The following is a 15,964-nucleotide window of genomic DNA, read 5'->3' as shown; positions in this document are numbered from 1 at the left end:
GTGGACGATAACACATTGTTATAAATTTGTCAAATTAGGGACTTCCCTGGTGGTCCAGTGGTCAAGACTCCATGCTGCCAATGCAGGGGGCACAGGTTCGATCCCTGGTTGGGGAACTAAGATCCCATGTGCTGCGCGATGTGGCCAAAAGATTAAAAAAAAAATTGTCAAATTACCTCTTATTAAGTGGAACATAGGGTGCCACATGGTGAGCCACATTTCAACAACAGACTACAAGAGGAATTGAAGGAGAAAAAAGTTTATTACTCACAGGTTCTTGAGGAAGTACCTGCATGCCTTAAGGGGTCACATGGAGAGGTCAAGGCACAGTGCAGATAGAGTCAGGACCTGGAGCACATGCCTTTATTAGGGTTTAAGTGTAGAGTACCTTGGGGTTCCTGGACTAAGGCCAGACTGGTCAATTCAAAAGAGTTGGGTTTTGGTAAGCCACGTAGGGATCTTATTGAAGAGGTGCATAGGACTAGACACTGGGAGGCAGGGATGACTATTGATCACAGAGGCTGTTGGGGAAGTCGTATAAGGAACTTACATTTGCTTGTGACTCTGCAAGTTGTTCTCTAGGGCATGCGTTTGTGTGGGAGCTAATGTTAGTTTAAGGTCACTACAGGACTCTTGACGAAACAAAATGAATGCTGAGTCAGCAGCACCATAGATTAACTTAGCTAAACTCTCCACCCAGGTGTTGGCAAGGATGTGACCTATTGGGACACTCATACATTGTTGTTAGAAGTATAAAATAGCGCTGCATTGAAAGACAGTTTGGCTACTCCTTTAAAAGATAAACATGGAATTATCATATGATTCAGCAGTGCCACCCTAGGTATATATGCAAGAGAAATGAAAACATACATTCACAGGAAAGAAAACTTGTGTATGATTATTCATAGCAACATTATTCACAATAGCAAAAAGATGGAAACAAACCAAATGTCCGTGAAGTCATGAATGGTTAAGCAAAATGTGGTATATCCGTACAATGGGAATTTAATTGGGCAATAAAAAGAAATGAAGTACTGATACTGCTATAAATGCGGATGATCCTTGAAAACGTTATGCTAAGTGAAAGAAGGTAGAAAAAGCCACATATTACATGATTCCATTTATATAAAATATCCAGAATAGACAAATTTATAGAGGTAGAGTAGTGGTAACTTAGGGCTGAGGAGTAGATATGGGTGGCTTGGGTAGGGAATTTCTTTTATGGGAGATAAAGATGTTCTAAAGTTAGGTTGTGGCGATGTTTGTACAGTGCTTTGAATATACTAAAAACATTGAATTGTATACTTTAAATGAGTGAACTTTATGTGAATTATATCTCAGTAGAGCTGTAAATAAAAAAAGCAATATAGAATTTGTTTGTTTCTCTGAAGGACAAGTTTGTAACCTCCATTTTTTTTAACTGAAATATAGTCGATTTACAATGTTGTGTTAGTTTCTTGTGTACAGTAAAATGATTCAGTTATACGTATTTATATATATTCTTTTTCATATTCTTTTCCATTATAGCTTATTACAGGATATTGAATATCCCTGTGCTATATAGTAGGACCTTGTTTATCAATTCTGTATATAATAGTTTGCATCTGCTAACCCCAAACTCAAAATCCAACCCTCCCCCACTCCCCTTCCCCTTTGGCGACCACAAGTCTGTTCTCTATGTCTGTGAGTCTGTTTCTGTTTCATAGATAAGTTCATTTGTGTCATATTTTAGATTCCACAGATAAGTGATATCATATGGTATTTGTCTTTCTCTTTCTGACTGGCTTCGCTTAATATGATAATCTCTAGGTCTGTCTGTGTAGCTGCAAATGGCATTATTTCATTCTTTTTTATGTAATCTCTGTTTCTGTAAATAAGAAGCAATTATTTGTTTTCACACCAAATTAGCATTTTCAGATTCCTCTACTGATGTTCCTAGAATTACATTAAAAACTTTTTTTGAATTTTATTTTATTTTTTAATACAGCAGTTTCTTATTAATTATCTATTTTATACATATTGGTGTATATATGTCATTCCCAATCTCCCAATTCATCCCACCATTACCACCCCCCCACTTTCCCCCCTGGTGTCCATACTAAAAATTTTTTTGTTAATGTTTCATTTCTACATTTCTCTATTTTCTATTATTTGCTTCTATGTTCTGTTCATGGAAGAAGGCAGAATATGGATTTTAAACTTATGTTTCTTGTATTTTCTGGCTGTATTATTACCATGGCTTTACCCATATTTCCTTTTGTCCTCACTTTGTATTTAACACTGTTAGTTGTGTTTTCTGATTATGGGATAATACCTTTTGGTAGATTGGAAGTGGTTATATATATACAGTGTGTTTATATTAGAACTGTCGGAGGCTGACTGATTTTTTTGATTGTTTTAATTTTCTCTTAGATTTTACTTTCCTTACTGGTATTGTAATGGCAGCAACAGAACCTATAGGCATGGAATATCTCGAGGTGCTGAAGCTCCTCTTCTTGATGACTTTGTCATGTCTTACCTTTTTGCTCAGGTATGTATATCTGTTAAATGATAAATATCTGGCCATGTAAATGTATCTGTTAATCAGAAAAATATTCACATATGGGAAAATTGATGTTCTGTCTGCATAGCAGGTGCAGAGAGGTAACAAAATTGAGTCTTTTATCACTAATTTTTAATCCCATGGTTTATGGATAATAGAATCTATCTTATAAAGATTCCTAGAATTGCCCCTTTTGAATTTTCTTTTTATTTTAGTGCTTTAGATCATTTTAAGGATTTCACAAGTTTCGACTGAGTTTTACAACATGATTCATGTAGACCTAAGTGGCTGGAATATAGGACAGTGAAATTTCTTTAGAGAAAAATTTTTTAAAATTCCTAAACAATTTCAGACTTAATTAGTGGGTCGTGAAATGTGAAGAAAGTAAGTAATTGCATAAAAAGTGAACTATAGTAGTTTGTGTAGCCCCTCATAGGAGGGTGGCTGGTTGTTGATACTTAGTCTGAGAACTGTGTTCCAGTTGTTTATTAATATTGTTAAATTTTTGTGGTGTTTTTGAACATTTTTAAATGCTTTTATCTATTGCCTTGATTAGTGCTCTTGTGTAAAGATACACTCTTGATATCCCCAAGGTATCAGATCAAGAAATTCTGAATCAGATCTGCTAATATCATAGGAAATAACCTCACAGATCCTCATAGCTCACATTTCTAACATGTGTAGTAGGGCTAGTTCAGTTTGTGAGCAACAAATTGAAAAATATTTCTCTTTTGCAATATGAGAGCAACCAACTTTTTTGTGTGTGAGGGGGTAAAATATACTTAATAAAATTTACTATTTTAACCATTTTTAAGTGGTCAAATCAGTGGCATTAATTCAGTACCTTCATATTGTTCTGCAGCCATTACCACCATCCATCTCCAGAACATTTTTCATCTTCCTAAATTGAAACTTTATACCCATTAAAAAATAACTCCTCATTTCCCTCTCCTCCTGACCCCTGGCAGCCACCTTTCTACTTTCTGTCTCTATGAATTTGCTTATTCCAGGTAGCTCATATAAGTGGAATTATACAGTATTTACTCTTTTGCGACTGGCTTATTTCTCTTACCATAATGTCTTCAGGATTCATCCATGTTGTAGCATGTGTCAGAATCTCCTTCCTTTTTAAGGCTGAATAATATTCTATTGTATGTACCACATTTTGTTTACCCATTCATCTCTTGTTGGATAGTTGGGTTGCTTCTACCTTTTGGCTCTTATGAATAATACTGCAATGAACATGGGTGTACAGATATCTCTCTGAGACCCTACTTTCAATTCTTTTGGATATCTATCCAGAAGTGGGATTACTAGATGATATGGTAGTTCTATTTTTAATTTTTTTGAGGAACTGCCTTACTGTTTCCATAGCAGCAGCACCGTTTTACATTATTACCAGCAGCACACAGCATTCCACATACTCACCAACACTTACTTTATGCTTTTTTGATGATGGCCATTCTGATAGGTGTGAAGTGGTATCTCGTTGTGGTTTTGATTTGCGTTTCCTTAATGATTAGTGATTTAGCACATTTTTAAAATAAGCTCATTGGCCATTTTTATATATTCTTTGGGGAAATTTCTGTTCAAGTCTTTTGCCCATTTTTTAATCAGATTGTTTTTTTGTTGTCTAGTTCTGTGTGTTCTCTCTGTGTTCTGGTTATTAACGCCTTATCAGATACATGATTTGCAAATATTTTCTCTCATTCCTTGAGTTGCCTTTTCACTGTTGATTGTGTCCTGTGATGCACGAACATTTTAAATTTTGATGTAATGCAGTTTATCTATTTTTTCTTTTGTTATCTATGCTTTTGGTGTCAAATCCAAGAAATCATTCCCAAATCCAGTATTATGAAGCTTCCCCCTTTATTTTTTTATATTTTATGGTTTTAACTCTTATATATAGGTCTTTGATTCATTTTGAAATAATTTTTTAAAATTGAAGTATATTTGATTTACAATGTTGTGTTAATTTCTGCTGAACAGCAACGTGATTCATTTATACATATATAATATTTACATTCTTTTTTATATTCTTTTCAATTGTGGTTTATCACAGGATATTGAATATAGTTCCCTGTGCTGTACAGTAGGACCTTGTTATTTATCCATTCTATATATTCTAGTTTGCATCTCCTAACCCCAGACTCCCACTCCGTCCCTCCCTCACCCCCACCCCCCCTTGGCAAACACATGTTCTCTATGTGAGTCTGTTTCTGTTTCATAGATAAGTTCATTTGTGTCATATTTTAGATTCCACATATAAGTGATATCATATGGTATTTGTCTTTCTCTTTTTTACTTCATTTTTTTTTTTTTTTTTGCGGTACGTGGGCCTCTCACTGTTGTGGCCTCTCCCATTGCGGAGCACAGGCTCCAGATGCGCAGGCCCAGCAGCCATGGCTCACGGGCCCAGCCTCTCCGCGGCATGTGGGATCCTCTCGGACCGGGGCACGAACCCGTGTCCCCTGCATCGGCAGGTGGACTCTCAACCACTGCGCCACCAGGGAAGCCCCCTGACTTCATTTTTAAAAAAAATTTTTATTGGAGTATATTGCTTTACAATGTTGTGTTAGTTTCTGCTGCATAGCAAAATAAATCAGTTATACATATACATATATCCACTCTTTTTTAGATTCCCTTCCCATTTAGTTCACCACAGAGCACTGAGTAGAGTTCCCTGTGCTATATAGTAGGTTCTCATTAGTTATCTATTTTATATATAGTAGTATATATATGTCAATCCCAGTCTCTCAGTTCATCCCACCCCCAACCCCTTGGTAACCATAAGTTTGTTTCCTACATCTGTGACTCTATTTCTGCTTTGCAAATAAGCTCGTCTGTATCATTTTTCTAGATTGCACATATAAGTGGTGTTATACAATATTTGTCTTTCTCTTTCTGACTTACTTCACTCTGTATGACAATCTCCAGATCCATCCATGTCACTGCAAATGGCATTATTTTGTTCCTTTTTATGGCTGAGTAATATTTTGTTGTATATATGTACCACATCTTCTTTATCCATTCCTCTGTCAATGGACGTTTAGGTTGCTTCCATGTCCTGGCTATTGTAAATAGTGCTGCAGTGAACATCGGGGTGCATGCATCCTTTTGAATTATAGTTTTTTTCTGGATATGTGCCCAGGAGTGGGATTGCTGGCTCATATGGTAGCTCTGTTTTTAGTTTTTTAAGGAACCTCCATACTGTTCTCCATAGTGGCTGTACCAATTTACATTCCCACCAACAGTGTAGGAGGGTTCCCTTTTCTCCACACCCTCTCCAGCATTTATTGTTTGTAGATTTTTTGATGATGGCCATTTTGACTGGTATGAGGTGATACCTCATTGTAGTTTTTTTTTTTTTTTAAGTAGAGGGAAGGTTTTTTTATGTATTTATATTTATTTTTGGCTGTGTTGGGTCTTCGTTTCATGCGAGGGCTTTCTCTAGTTGCGGCGAGTGGGGGCCGCTCTTCATCACGGTGTGCAGACCTTTCACTATCGTGGCCTCTCTTGTTGCAGGGCCCAGGCTCCAGATGCGCAGGCTCAGTAGTTGTGGCTCACGGGCCTAGTTGCTCTGCGGCATGTGGGATCTTCCCAGACCAGGGCTCGAACCCGTGTCCCCTGCATTGGCAGGCAGATTCTCAACCACTGCGCCACCAGCGAAGCCCCCCTCATTGTAGTTTTGATTTGCATTTCTCCAATAATTAATGTTGAGCATCTTTTCATGTGTTTTTTGGCCATCCGTTTGTCTTTGGAGAAATATCTATTTAGATCTTCTGCCCATTTTTCAATTGGGTTGTTTGGGTTTTTTTTGATATTGAGTTGCATGAGCTATTTGTATATTTTGGAGATTAATCCCTTGTTGGTTGCTTCGTTTGCAAATATTTTCTCCCATTCTGAGGGTTGTCTTTTCATTTTGTTTATGGTTTTCTTTGCTGTGCATAAGACTTTAAGTTTAATTAGGTCCATTTGTTTATTTTTGTTTTTATTTTCATTACTCTAGCTGGTATGACTTACTTCACTCCTATGATAATCTCTAGATCCATCCATGTTTCTGCAAATGGCATTATTTCCTTCATTTTTATGGCTGAATAGTATTCCATTGTATATATGTACCACATCTTCTTTATCCATTCATCTGTTGATGGACATTTAGGTTGTTTACATGTCTTGGCTATTGTGAATAGAGCTGCTGTGAACATAGGGATACATGTATCTTTTTTTTTTTTTTTTTTTGCGGTACGCGGGCCTCTCACTGTTGTGGCCTCTCCTGTTGCGGAGCACAGGCTCCAGACGCGCAGGCTCAGTGGCCATGGCTCACGGGCCCAGCCACTCCGCGGCACGTGGGATCTTCCCGGACCGGGGCACGAACCTGTGTCCCCTGCATCGGCAGGCGGACTCTCAACCACTGCGCCACCAGGGAAGCCCTGCCTGTATCTTTTTGAATTACAGTTTTTCTAGATATATGCCAGGAGTGGGATTGCTGGATCATATGGCAACTCTGTTTTTAGTTTTGAGGTGCTTCCATACTGTTCTCCATAGTGGCTGCACCAACTTACATTCCCTCCAGTAGTGTAGGAGGGTTCCCTTTTCTCCACATCCTCTCCAGCATTTGTTACTTGTAGACTTTTTAATGATAGCTATTCTGACAAGTGTGAGGTGGTATCTCGTAGTTTCGATTTGCATTTCTCTCACAATTAATGATGTGGAGCATCTGTTCATGTGCCTGTTGGCCATCTGTATGTCTTCTTTGGAGAAATGTCTTTATATCTTCTGCCCATTTTTCAATTAGGTTATTTGTTTTGTTGTTATTGAATTGTATGAGCTATTTGTATATTTTGGAAATTAAGCCCTTGTTTGTCACATCATTTGCAGGTATTTTCTCCCATTCTGTAGGTTGTCTTTTCATTGTGTTATGGTTTCCTTTGCTATGTAAAAGCTTGTAAGTTTGGACTAGGTCCCAGTTGTTTGTTTTTGCTTTTATTTCTATTGCCTTGGTAAACTGACCATTGGTATGATTTATGTCAGAGAGTGTTTTGCCAGTGTTCTCTTCTAGGAGTTTTCTGGTATCATGTCTTATATTTAAGTCTTTAAGCCATTTTGAGTTTATTTGTATATACAGTGTGAGGGTGTCTTCTGATTTCATTGATTAACATGCAGCTGTCCAACTTTCCCAACACCACTTGCTGAAGAGACTTTTTTCCATTGTATATACTTGTCTCCTTTGTTGAAGATTAATTGACTGTAGGTGTGTGGGTTTATTTCTGGGCTCTATATTCTGTTTCATTGATCCACATGTCTGTTTTTGTGCCAGTACCATACTGTTTTGATTACTGTAGCTTTTAATATTGTCTGAAGTCTGGGAGGGTTATGCCTCCTGCTTTGCTCTTTTTCCTCAGGATTGCCCTGGCAATTCTGGGTCTTTTATGGTTTCATACAAATTTTAGGATTATTTGGGAATTCCCTGGTGGTCTAGTGGTTAGGACTTGGCACTTTCACTGCTGGGGCCCAGGTTCAATCCCTGGTCAGGAACTAAGAATGCTGCAGGCTGCACAGCACAGCCAAAACTAAAAAATAAAAATTAGGATTATTTGTTCTAGTTCTGTGAAAAATATCATGGGTAATTTGAAGGGATTGCATTAAATCTGTAGATTTCTTTGGGTATTATGGCCATTTTAATAATATTAATTCTTCCAATCCAAGAGCATGGGATATCTTTGTATTTCTTCGAATCATCTTCAGTTTCCTTTATTAATGTTTTATAGTTTTCAGCATATGTCTTTCACCTCCTTGATCAGCTTTATTCCTAATTATTTTATTTTTTGGATGTGGTTTTAAAAGGGATTGTTCTTTAATGTTCCTTTTTTTTTTATAATAGTGTTTATTTTTACTTGTTGACAGTTTGCTTTATTTATTTATTTATTTTTGGCTGTGTTGGGTCTTCGTTTCTGTGTGAGGGCTTTCTCTAGTTGTGGAGAACGGGGGCCACTCTTCATCGCGGTGCACGGGCCTCTCACTATCGCGGCCTCTCTTGTTGCGGAGCACAGGCTCCAGACGCGCAGGCTCAGTAATTTTGGCTCACGGGCCCAGTTGCTCCGCGGCATGTGGGATCTTCCCAGACCGGGGCACGAACCCGTGTCCCCTGCATCGGCAGGCAGACTCTCAACCACTGCGCCACCAGGGAAGCCCCTAATGTTCCTTTTCTGATATTTCATTTTTAGGGTAAAGAAATGCAACCGTTCTGTATGTTAATCTTTTATTCTGCTACCTTGCTGAATTCGTTTTATCAGTTCTAGTAGTTTTTGTGTGGAGTCTTTAGGGTTTTCTGCATCTAGTGTCATGTCATCTGCATATAATGACAATTTTATGTTTTGAGGTAATTTTTGTATGGTGTAAGGTAAAGCTCCATCTTCATTGTTTTGCATGTGGATATCCAGTTTTTTCAGCACCATTTGTTGAAAAGACTATCCTTTCTCTGTTGAATGGTCTTGTTGCTCTTGTCAAAAACCATTTGAAAACCGACTTTTTACAGCTTCCTTTGTTTCAGTAGTCATTAAGAAAAGAGAGAGGGCTTCCCTGGTGGTGCAGTGGTTGGGAGTCCACCTGCCGATGCAGGGGACATGGGTTCATGCCCTGGTCCAGGAGGATCCCGCATGCCGTGGAACGGCTGGGCCCGTGAGCCATGGCCGCTGAGCCTGTGCGTCCGGAGCCTGTGCTCTGCAATGGGAGAGGCCACGGCGGTGAGAGGCCCGCGTACCGCATAAAAAAATAAAAAAAATAAAAAAAGAGACAGGCCTCTGAGAATAGTGTACTATGAAGTTATGACCTTATACTGCTTTTAGAATTATATTATTTCATCTATTCTGCAGATCTGGTTTATTTTGATGGAATGCTAGTTAAGTTCCATTAATAAGGCAAGTTTTCCTAAACTATTCATTGATCTACTTTATTAGTACCCTAATATTAGTACTATGACATCTCATACTTCTGATCTAGAAAAATTATGGGTGATTTCCAGTTTTGTCTTCCTAGGAGGGATTTTCTTATTTAGGATGGCAAAATAATTTCACAGTAGAATCCAAAATTGTGTCTAGACAGTACCACATGCAATTTTCTATTACTTAATGTTTCTATTTCTCTAAATCCATGCCTAGAAAATAAATAAGGTAATAATTAACTTATTCTCAGATTGTATGATATCAGGTTAGACTTTATGCATATTATAGACTAAATATAGCAGATTTGATCAGTGATGTCACCAGATTGTAAGAAAACGTTGACATTATAAAATAACTGAAAAAATAGTTCAGCCACTAAAGTTTTTAAAGCACAGTATAAAAGACAGTATTGTAGAAAGATAGATTTGGAAGCAGTAAGCAAATAAAAGCCAAAAGTGAGATGGCTCTTTTTGGCTGTGTTGGGTCTTCATTGCTGCACGTTGGCTTCCTCTAGTTGTGGTGAGCGGGGGCTACTCCTCATTGCAGTGCACGAGCTTCTCATTGTAGTGGCTTCTCTTGTTGTGGAGCATGGGCTCTAAGCGTGCGGGCTTCAGTAGTTGTGGCTCACGGGCTTAGTTGCTCCGCGGCATGTGGGATATTCCCGGACCAGGGCTCGAACCCGTCCCCTGCATTGGTAGGCGTATTGTTAACCACTGAGCCACCAGGGAAGTCCCGAGATGGCCCTTTTAAATTCATTTTTCTACTGAAGATTGTCCTTATATCATCAAATTTTTCTACTCAGCCAATAAATATACTGTTGCCATGTGAGTAACCTTTAATTAATTCCTGTATGTTCAGCCAAAAAGTGGATATTTACTTTATGTTCTTTCTTGGTTCATCTTTGATTCTGTGACTGTAACTGTTTTCTTATTTTTCTGGCTGAATGCAGATAAAATTTCTTGGTTCAAATGTTGTTTTCGGCTACCCAGATGAAAAACTACTTTTCTGCAGTTTTAATTAAAGAAAATTTTTATTGATACATACTGCAGGAAGTAGGAAGGCTGGTTTAAAATAATATGCTTTGGCATTTGGGACTGTATTTCATTTGTAACTTTTCTCTAATGGATATTTGGTTGATTATGTTGTTAGCACTGCTCTCACTAATTTTATCTTTGGGTCATGAGTACCACAGAATATCCTCATAAACAGAATTTATTATCCTCTGGTCCTACATAGTATATGAAACAAAAGCAAGCTATTAAAAATAATCTACCTAGTCATCACTAATCTGTAGCTCTTTCTTAATCAGAATGACTTACTTGCATATTTTCAAATATGTGGTGAAATAAGTATTTGAAATTGAGCAAAAAGAAATCTAACTCCTTTTATGAATTAATTTTGTATTACAGACATTTAGGCCTTTGATTTGGTTAACACTGGTTATTTCATTGTTTGTGTCTTTTAAGTAATATATTTTCTTATACAAAAATGTTTCTAATTTGTTAATAGAAAGATAAATATATTAAAAAAAATTTTTATTGGAGTATAGTTGATTTACAATGTTGTGTTAGTTTCAGGTACAGCAAAGTGAATCAGTTATACATATACATATAGCCCCTCTTTTTGGATTATTCTCCCATATAGGCCATTACAGAGTATTAAGTAGAGTTCCCTGTGCTATACAGTAGGTCCTTATTAGTTATCTATTTTATATATAGTAGTGTGTATATGTCAATCCCAGTCTCCCATATTATCCCTCCCCCCCTTAGCCCCTGGTAACCGTAAGTTTGTTTTCTACATGTGTAACTCTATTTCTGTTTTTGTAGATAAGTTCATTTGTACCCTGTTTTTTAGATGCCACCTATAAGTGATATCATATTATATTAAACAAATATACTTTTAAATGCATATTTTTTAGTAAAAATTTTTTTTAATTCATGTAAAACTTTAATTTCATGAGATGTTTTCATAGCAAAGAAGGGAGATACCTATATAAAATATAGAAGATCCTTTATTTCTCTTATTTAGTTTAAACCTTGGTTGGTATTTCAGCCAATATTATGGCTTTTACCTTTCTTATAAAGAAAATTGCTATTATTTTTAGAATATTGGTGCTTTTAACCTTCTATCCCTTTCTTTCTCCCCATTACATGTCCAGTATGATTTTATCCATGTCCTTAAATCATCCAGATCAAAATCTTGGAACTTCTCTTTTTCTCTTTTCTTCATTCTTTATATATAATTATGAAGTTGGCAGATTTTTCAGACTCTTTTATTGTCTTCTGTTCTCTACATCAGATCCTTACTATCTCATATCTGAACCATTACTGCAGCCTCTTAAAGAGTCTCATTGAATACTTTAGTTTCTTAAAGCACTTCTGTCATTGCTACTTCTACCAATGAAACAGGCTTGATGCTTTAAAAAAAGATGCTTTAGAAACTGATGCTTTGGGAATTCCCTGGTTGCACAGTGGTTAAGAATTTGCCTGCCAATGCAAGGGACATGGGTTTGAGCCCTGGTCTGGGAAGATCCCACATGCCGTGGAGCAGCTAAGTCCATGCGCCACAACTACTGAGCCTGCGCTCTAGAGCCCGCGAGCCACAACTACTGAGCCCGTGAGCCACAAGTACTGAGCCCGCAAGCCACAACTACTGAAGCCCGCACGCCTAGAGCCCATGCTCCGCAACAAGAGAAGCCACCGCAACGAGAAGCCTGCACACTGCAACGAAGAGTACCCCCTGCATGCAGCAATGAAGACCCAACACAGCCAAAAATAAATAAATAAATATATTAAAAAAAAAAAAAAGAAAGAAACGGATGCTTTTAAGAAAATGGTTCTGTGTTGCTTCTAGGATCAAGTCATTGAAGGGTAGCTGTAGTCTGACCCCAACTTACTTTTCCAGGTTTTAATTCACTCTGTTCCCTTACAGTTGTGTGCCCCAACCAAACTACTTCACATCTCTGTACATGCCTTGTGCTTTCTTTTTGTGTCATTTCTTCTATTTCCTCATCCTCTTTTGTGTTCATCAAAAATTTCTTCATTTCAAAGAATACATGAAATTTAAAATTTTCTGTGAAACCTTCCCTAATTACTCCTACTGGATATAATCTCAATTTCTTTTATGTTCTTAAAGTATCTGTTGTGTGGTACTTACTATACAGTGTCTGTCATTATAATTTTTTGTTTACTTGTTTCACGTCCCTGCTACATTTTAGTCTCCTTGGAGGCTGAGGCCACATGTTACTAAGGCCAAAACAGTCCTTAGTATAATGCTTTGAGCATATTTGGAACTCAGTATATATTTAATTAATATCTATTTTAATTTAGGTAATTTTGATGTAGAAGTTATAATTAAAGATATAAGCAGTGAATAGATTGATGTCATATATATGTTCTATAATTGGGAACCCAATTTAAATCAGTTTCAATTTGCAAAAGAACTTCTAAAATTTTATGGCAAAATGTTTCAAAATCAAGGGAGGAGTTTTTGTTCTTTTTAAATGCATATATTCTCGAAATTACGTTATAGGTTAAAATACAACAGTAGATTAAAATGTGATAGTGAAACTAATGAGATATTTTCCTCTAAATTTCTTTTCTTTTTACTTTAGTGGAGGCATGATTTTTTGCATGGATGGATAAAAGTACCTGTTACTCATGAAACACAGGAAGAATGTCTTGGGATGGCGGTGTTAGATATGATGAGAATAGCCAAAGAAAAGGATCAGACCCCCCTGGACATCTATAGCTCTGTCAGGTAATCTCCTTATGTAAATCCATATTCATAAATATGAACAGTTACAGTTTTTGTGTAAGTTATTTGTGTTTTCTGTGTTTGCCCATACTTTTTTTTGGTGTGGGTTGTTTTTGTTTTTATTGAATGATTCTTTAAATTCTATAGTGCTTTACAATTTTCAAAAGTTCCAAACACATGATTTCATATAATCCCATAATCATTTTTTTCCCTCTACCCCTATAGTATCCTCTCCTCCTTTCCCTCTCCCAACTGGTAACCACTAGTTTCTTCTCCATATCTGTGAGGTGCTTCTTTTTTGTTTCATTCACTAGTTTGTTGTATTTTTTTAGATTCCACATATAAGTGAAACCATACAGTATTTGTCTTTCTCCATCTGACTTATTTCACTTAGCATAATGCCCTCCAAGTCTGTCTGTGTTGCTGTAAATGGCAAAATTTCATTCTTTTTCATGGCTAAGTAGTTTTCCATTGTGTGTATGTATGTATGTACGTATGTATACTACCACATCTTCTTTATTCATTGACCTGTTAATGGACACTTACGTTGCTTCCATACCTTGGCAATTGTAAATAATGCTGCTGTGAACATTGGGGTGCATGTATCTTTTTTTTTTTTTTTTTTTTTTTTTTTTTTTTTTTTTTTTTTTTGCAGTACGCGGGCCCCTCACTGTTGTGGCCTCTCCCATTGCGGAGCACAGGCCCCGGACGCGCAGGCTCAGCGGCCATGGCTCACGTGCCGAGCCGCTCTGCGGCATGTGGGATCTTCCCAGACCGGGTCACGAACCCATGTCCCCTGCGTCAGCAGACGGACTCTCAACCACTGCGCCACCAGGGAAGCCCAACATGTATCTTTTTGAATTAGTGTTTTTGTTTCTTTGGGCTGTATACCCAGGAGTGGAATTGCTAGATCATATGGTAGTTTTAATTGTAATTTTTTGAGAAGCCTCCATACTGTTTTCCACAGTGGCAGCACAAATTTACATTCCTCCCTTGCCAACATTTGTTACGCATTTTTTTTTTTGATGATAGCCATTCTGATGGGTGTGAAGTGATATCTCATTGTGGCTTCGATTTGCATTTCCCTGATGATTTGTGATACTGAGCATCTTTTCATGTGCCTGATGGCCATCTGCATTTCCTCTTTGGAAATATGTCTATTCAGTTCTTTTGCCCATTTTTTAATTGGGTTGTTTATTTTTTGATGTTGAGTTGTGTGAGCTGTTTATATATGTTGGATGTTAGTCTTTCATCAGTCATATCATTTGCAAATATTTTCTCCCATTCAGTAGGTTGTCTTTTCACTTTGTTGATGGTTTCCTGTGCTGTGCAAAAGCTTTTAAGTTTCATTAGGTCCCATTTGTTTATTTTTGCTTTTATTTCCTTTGCTTTAGGAGACAGATCCAAAAAAATATTGCTGCAATTTATGTCAGAGACTGTTCTGCCTACGTTTTCCTCTAGGAATTTTATAGTATACGGTCTTACATTTAGACCTTTAATCCATTTTAAGTTTATTTTTGTGTGTGGTGTTAGAGAATATTCTAATTTCATTCTTTTACATCTAGCTGTCCAGTTTCTCCAGCACCGCTTAGAACTGTCTTTTCTCCATTGTATAGTTTTGCCTCCTTTGTCATAGAATAATTGACCATAAGTGTGTGGGTTTATTTCTGGGCTCTCTATACTATTCCATTGATCTGTGTGTCTGTTTTTGTACCAGTGCTATACTGTTTTGATGACTGTAGCTTTGTAGGATAGTCTGAAGTCAGGTAGAGTGATTCCTCCAGCTCTGTTTTTCTTTCTAAAGAATGTTTTGGGGATTTGGGGTCTTTTGTGTCTCTATACAAATTTTAAAATTATTTATTCTAGTTCTGTGAAAAATGCCATTGGTATTTTGATAGGGATTGCATTGAATCTGTAGATTGCCTTGGGTAGTATAGTCATTTTAACAGTATTAATTCTTCGAATCCAAGAACATGGTATATCTTTTCATCTGTCTGTGTCATCTTCATTTTCTCTCATCAGTGTTTTATAGTTTTCTGAATACAAGTCTTTTACCTCCTTAGGTAACTTTACTCCTAGGTATTTTATTTTTTGATTTTATAATAATTAAATATTATATGAGTAATTTTTCTTCCTTATGTAACATGTACTTTGTGAGATAAAAGAAATCATTATTTTTTCCTTTTTCTTTTTCCTGTTTTATTGAAATATAGTTGACATATAGCATTGTAACAATGTAAGATGTACAGCAAATTGACTTACATAATAATGAAATTATTATCACATTAGATTTGGTTAACATCCATCATCTCATATAGATCGAAAAAAAAGAGAAAGAAAAAAATCTTTTCCTTCTGATGAGAACTCTTAGGATCTACCTTCTTAACAGCTTTCAAATAATACCATACAGCAATGCTAACTGTAGTACATTACATTCTGAGTACTTATTTATTGTATAATTAAAAGAAATTACTGAAAGAGTTGGAGTACTACAGAAAATATCATAGTGTTAACTGAACTCGGGTTCGGCTGCTCACTGCTTGAAAGCCAATACTTGAGAGACGAGTGCTTGTAGGAATGGAAAGATTGCTTTATTCTGGAGGCCAGCAACCTGGGAAGAATGCAGACTTGTGTCCCACAACCACCTCCAAATATTCTGCTCAGCCATGAAAGTTTTTAAAGGGAGAAAGGGGAAGTAATCTCAGTCTGTCATTGAGGCAGG

At 36.9% G+C, this 15,964-nt stretch overlaps 1 protein-coding gene across 5 annotated transcripts in view; it reads left to right on the top strand.

Annotated features, from left to right (window-relative positions):
* The window catches only part of JAK2 (Janus kinase 2), a 257,421-nt gene that overhangs the window by 195,489 nt on the left and 45,968 nt on the right, over positions 1 to 15,964 (top strand). For all 5 annotated transcript variants that reach the window (XM_081238459.1, XM_081238457.1, XM_081238458.1 and 2 more), the window contains 2 exons: positions 2,413 to 2,530; positions 13,100 to 13,245. In XM_081238459.1, the coding sequence (XP_081094585.1) occupies positions 2,413 to 2,530; positions 13,100 to 13,245 (264 nt within the window). The remainder of the gene's footprint in view (positions 1 to 2,412; positions 2,531 to 13,099; positions 13,246 to 15,964) is intronic.

This window comes from Mesoplodon bidens (genome assembly GCF_964165515.1).
Source record: "Mesoplodon bidens genome assembly, chromosome: 6".
Taxonomy (NCBI): Eukaryota; Metazoa; Chordata; class Mammalia; order Artiodactyla; family Ziphiidae; genus Mesoplodon; species Mesoplodon bidens.
Note: the sequence above shows the minus strand (reverse complement) of the source record. Positions and strands in the feature narration are given on the sequence as shown.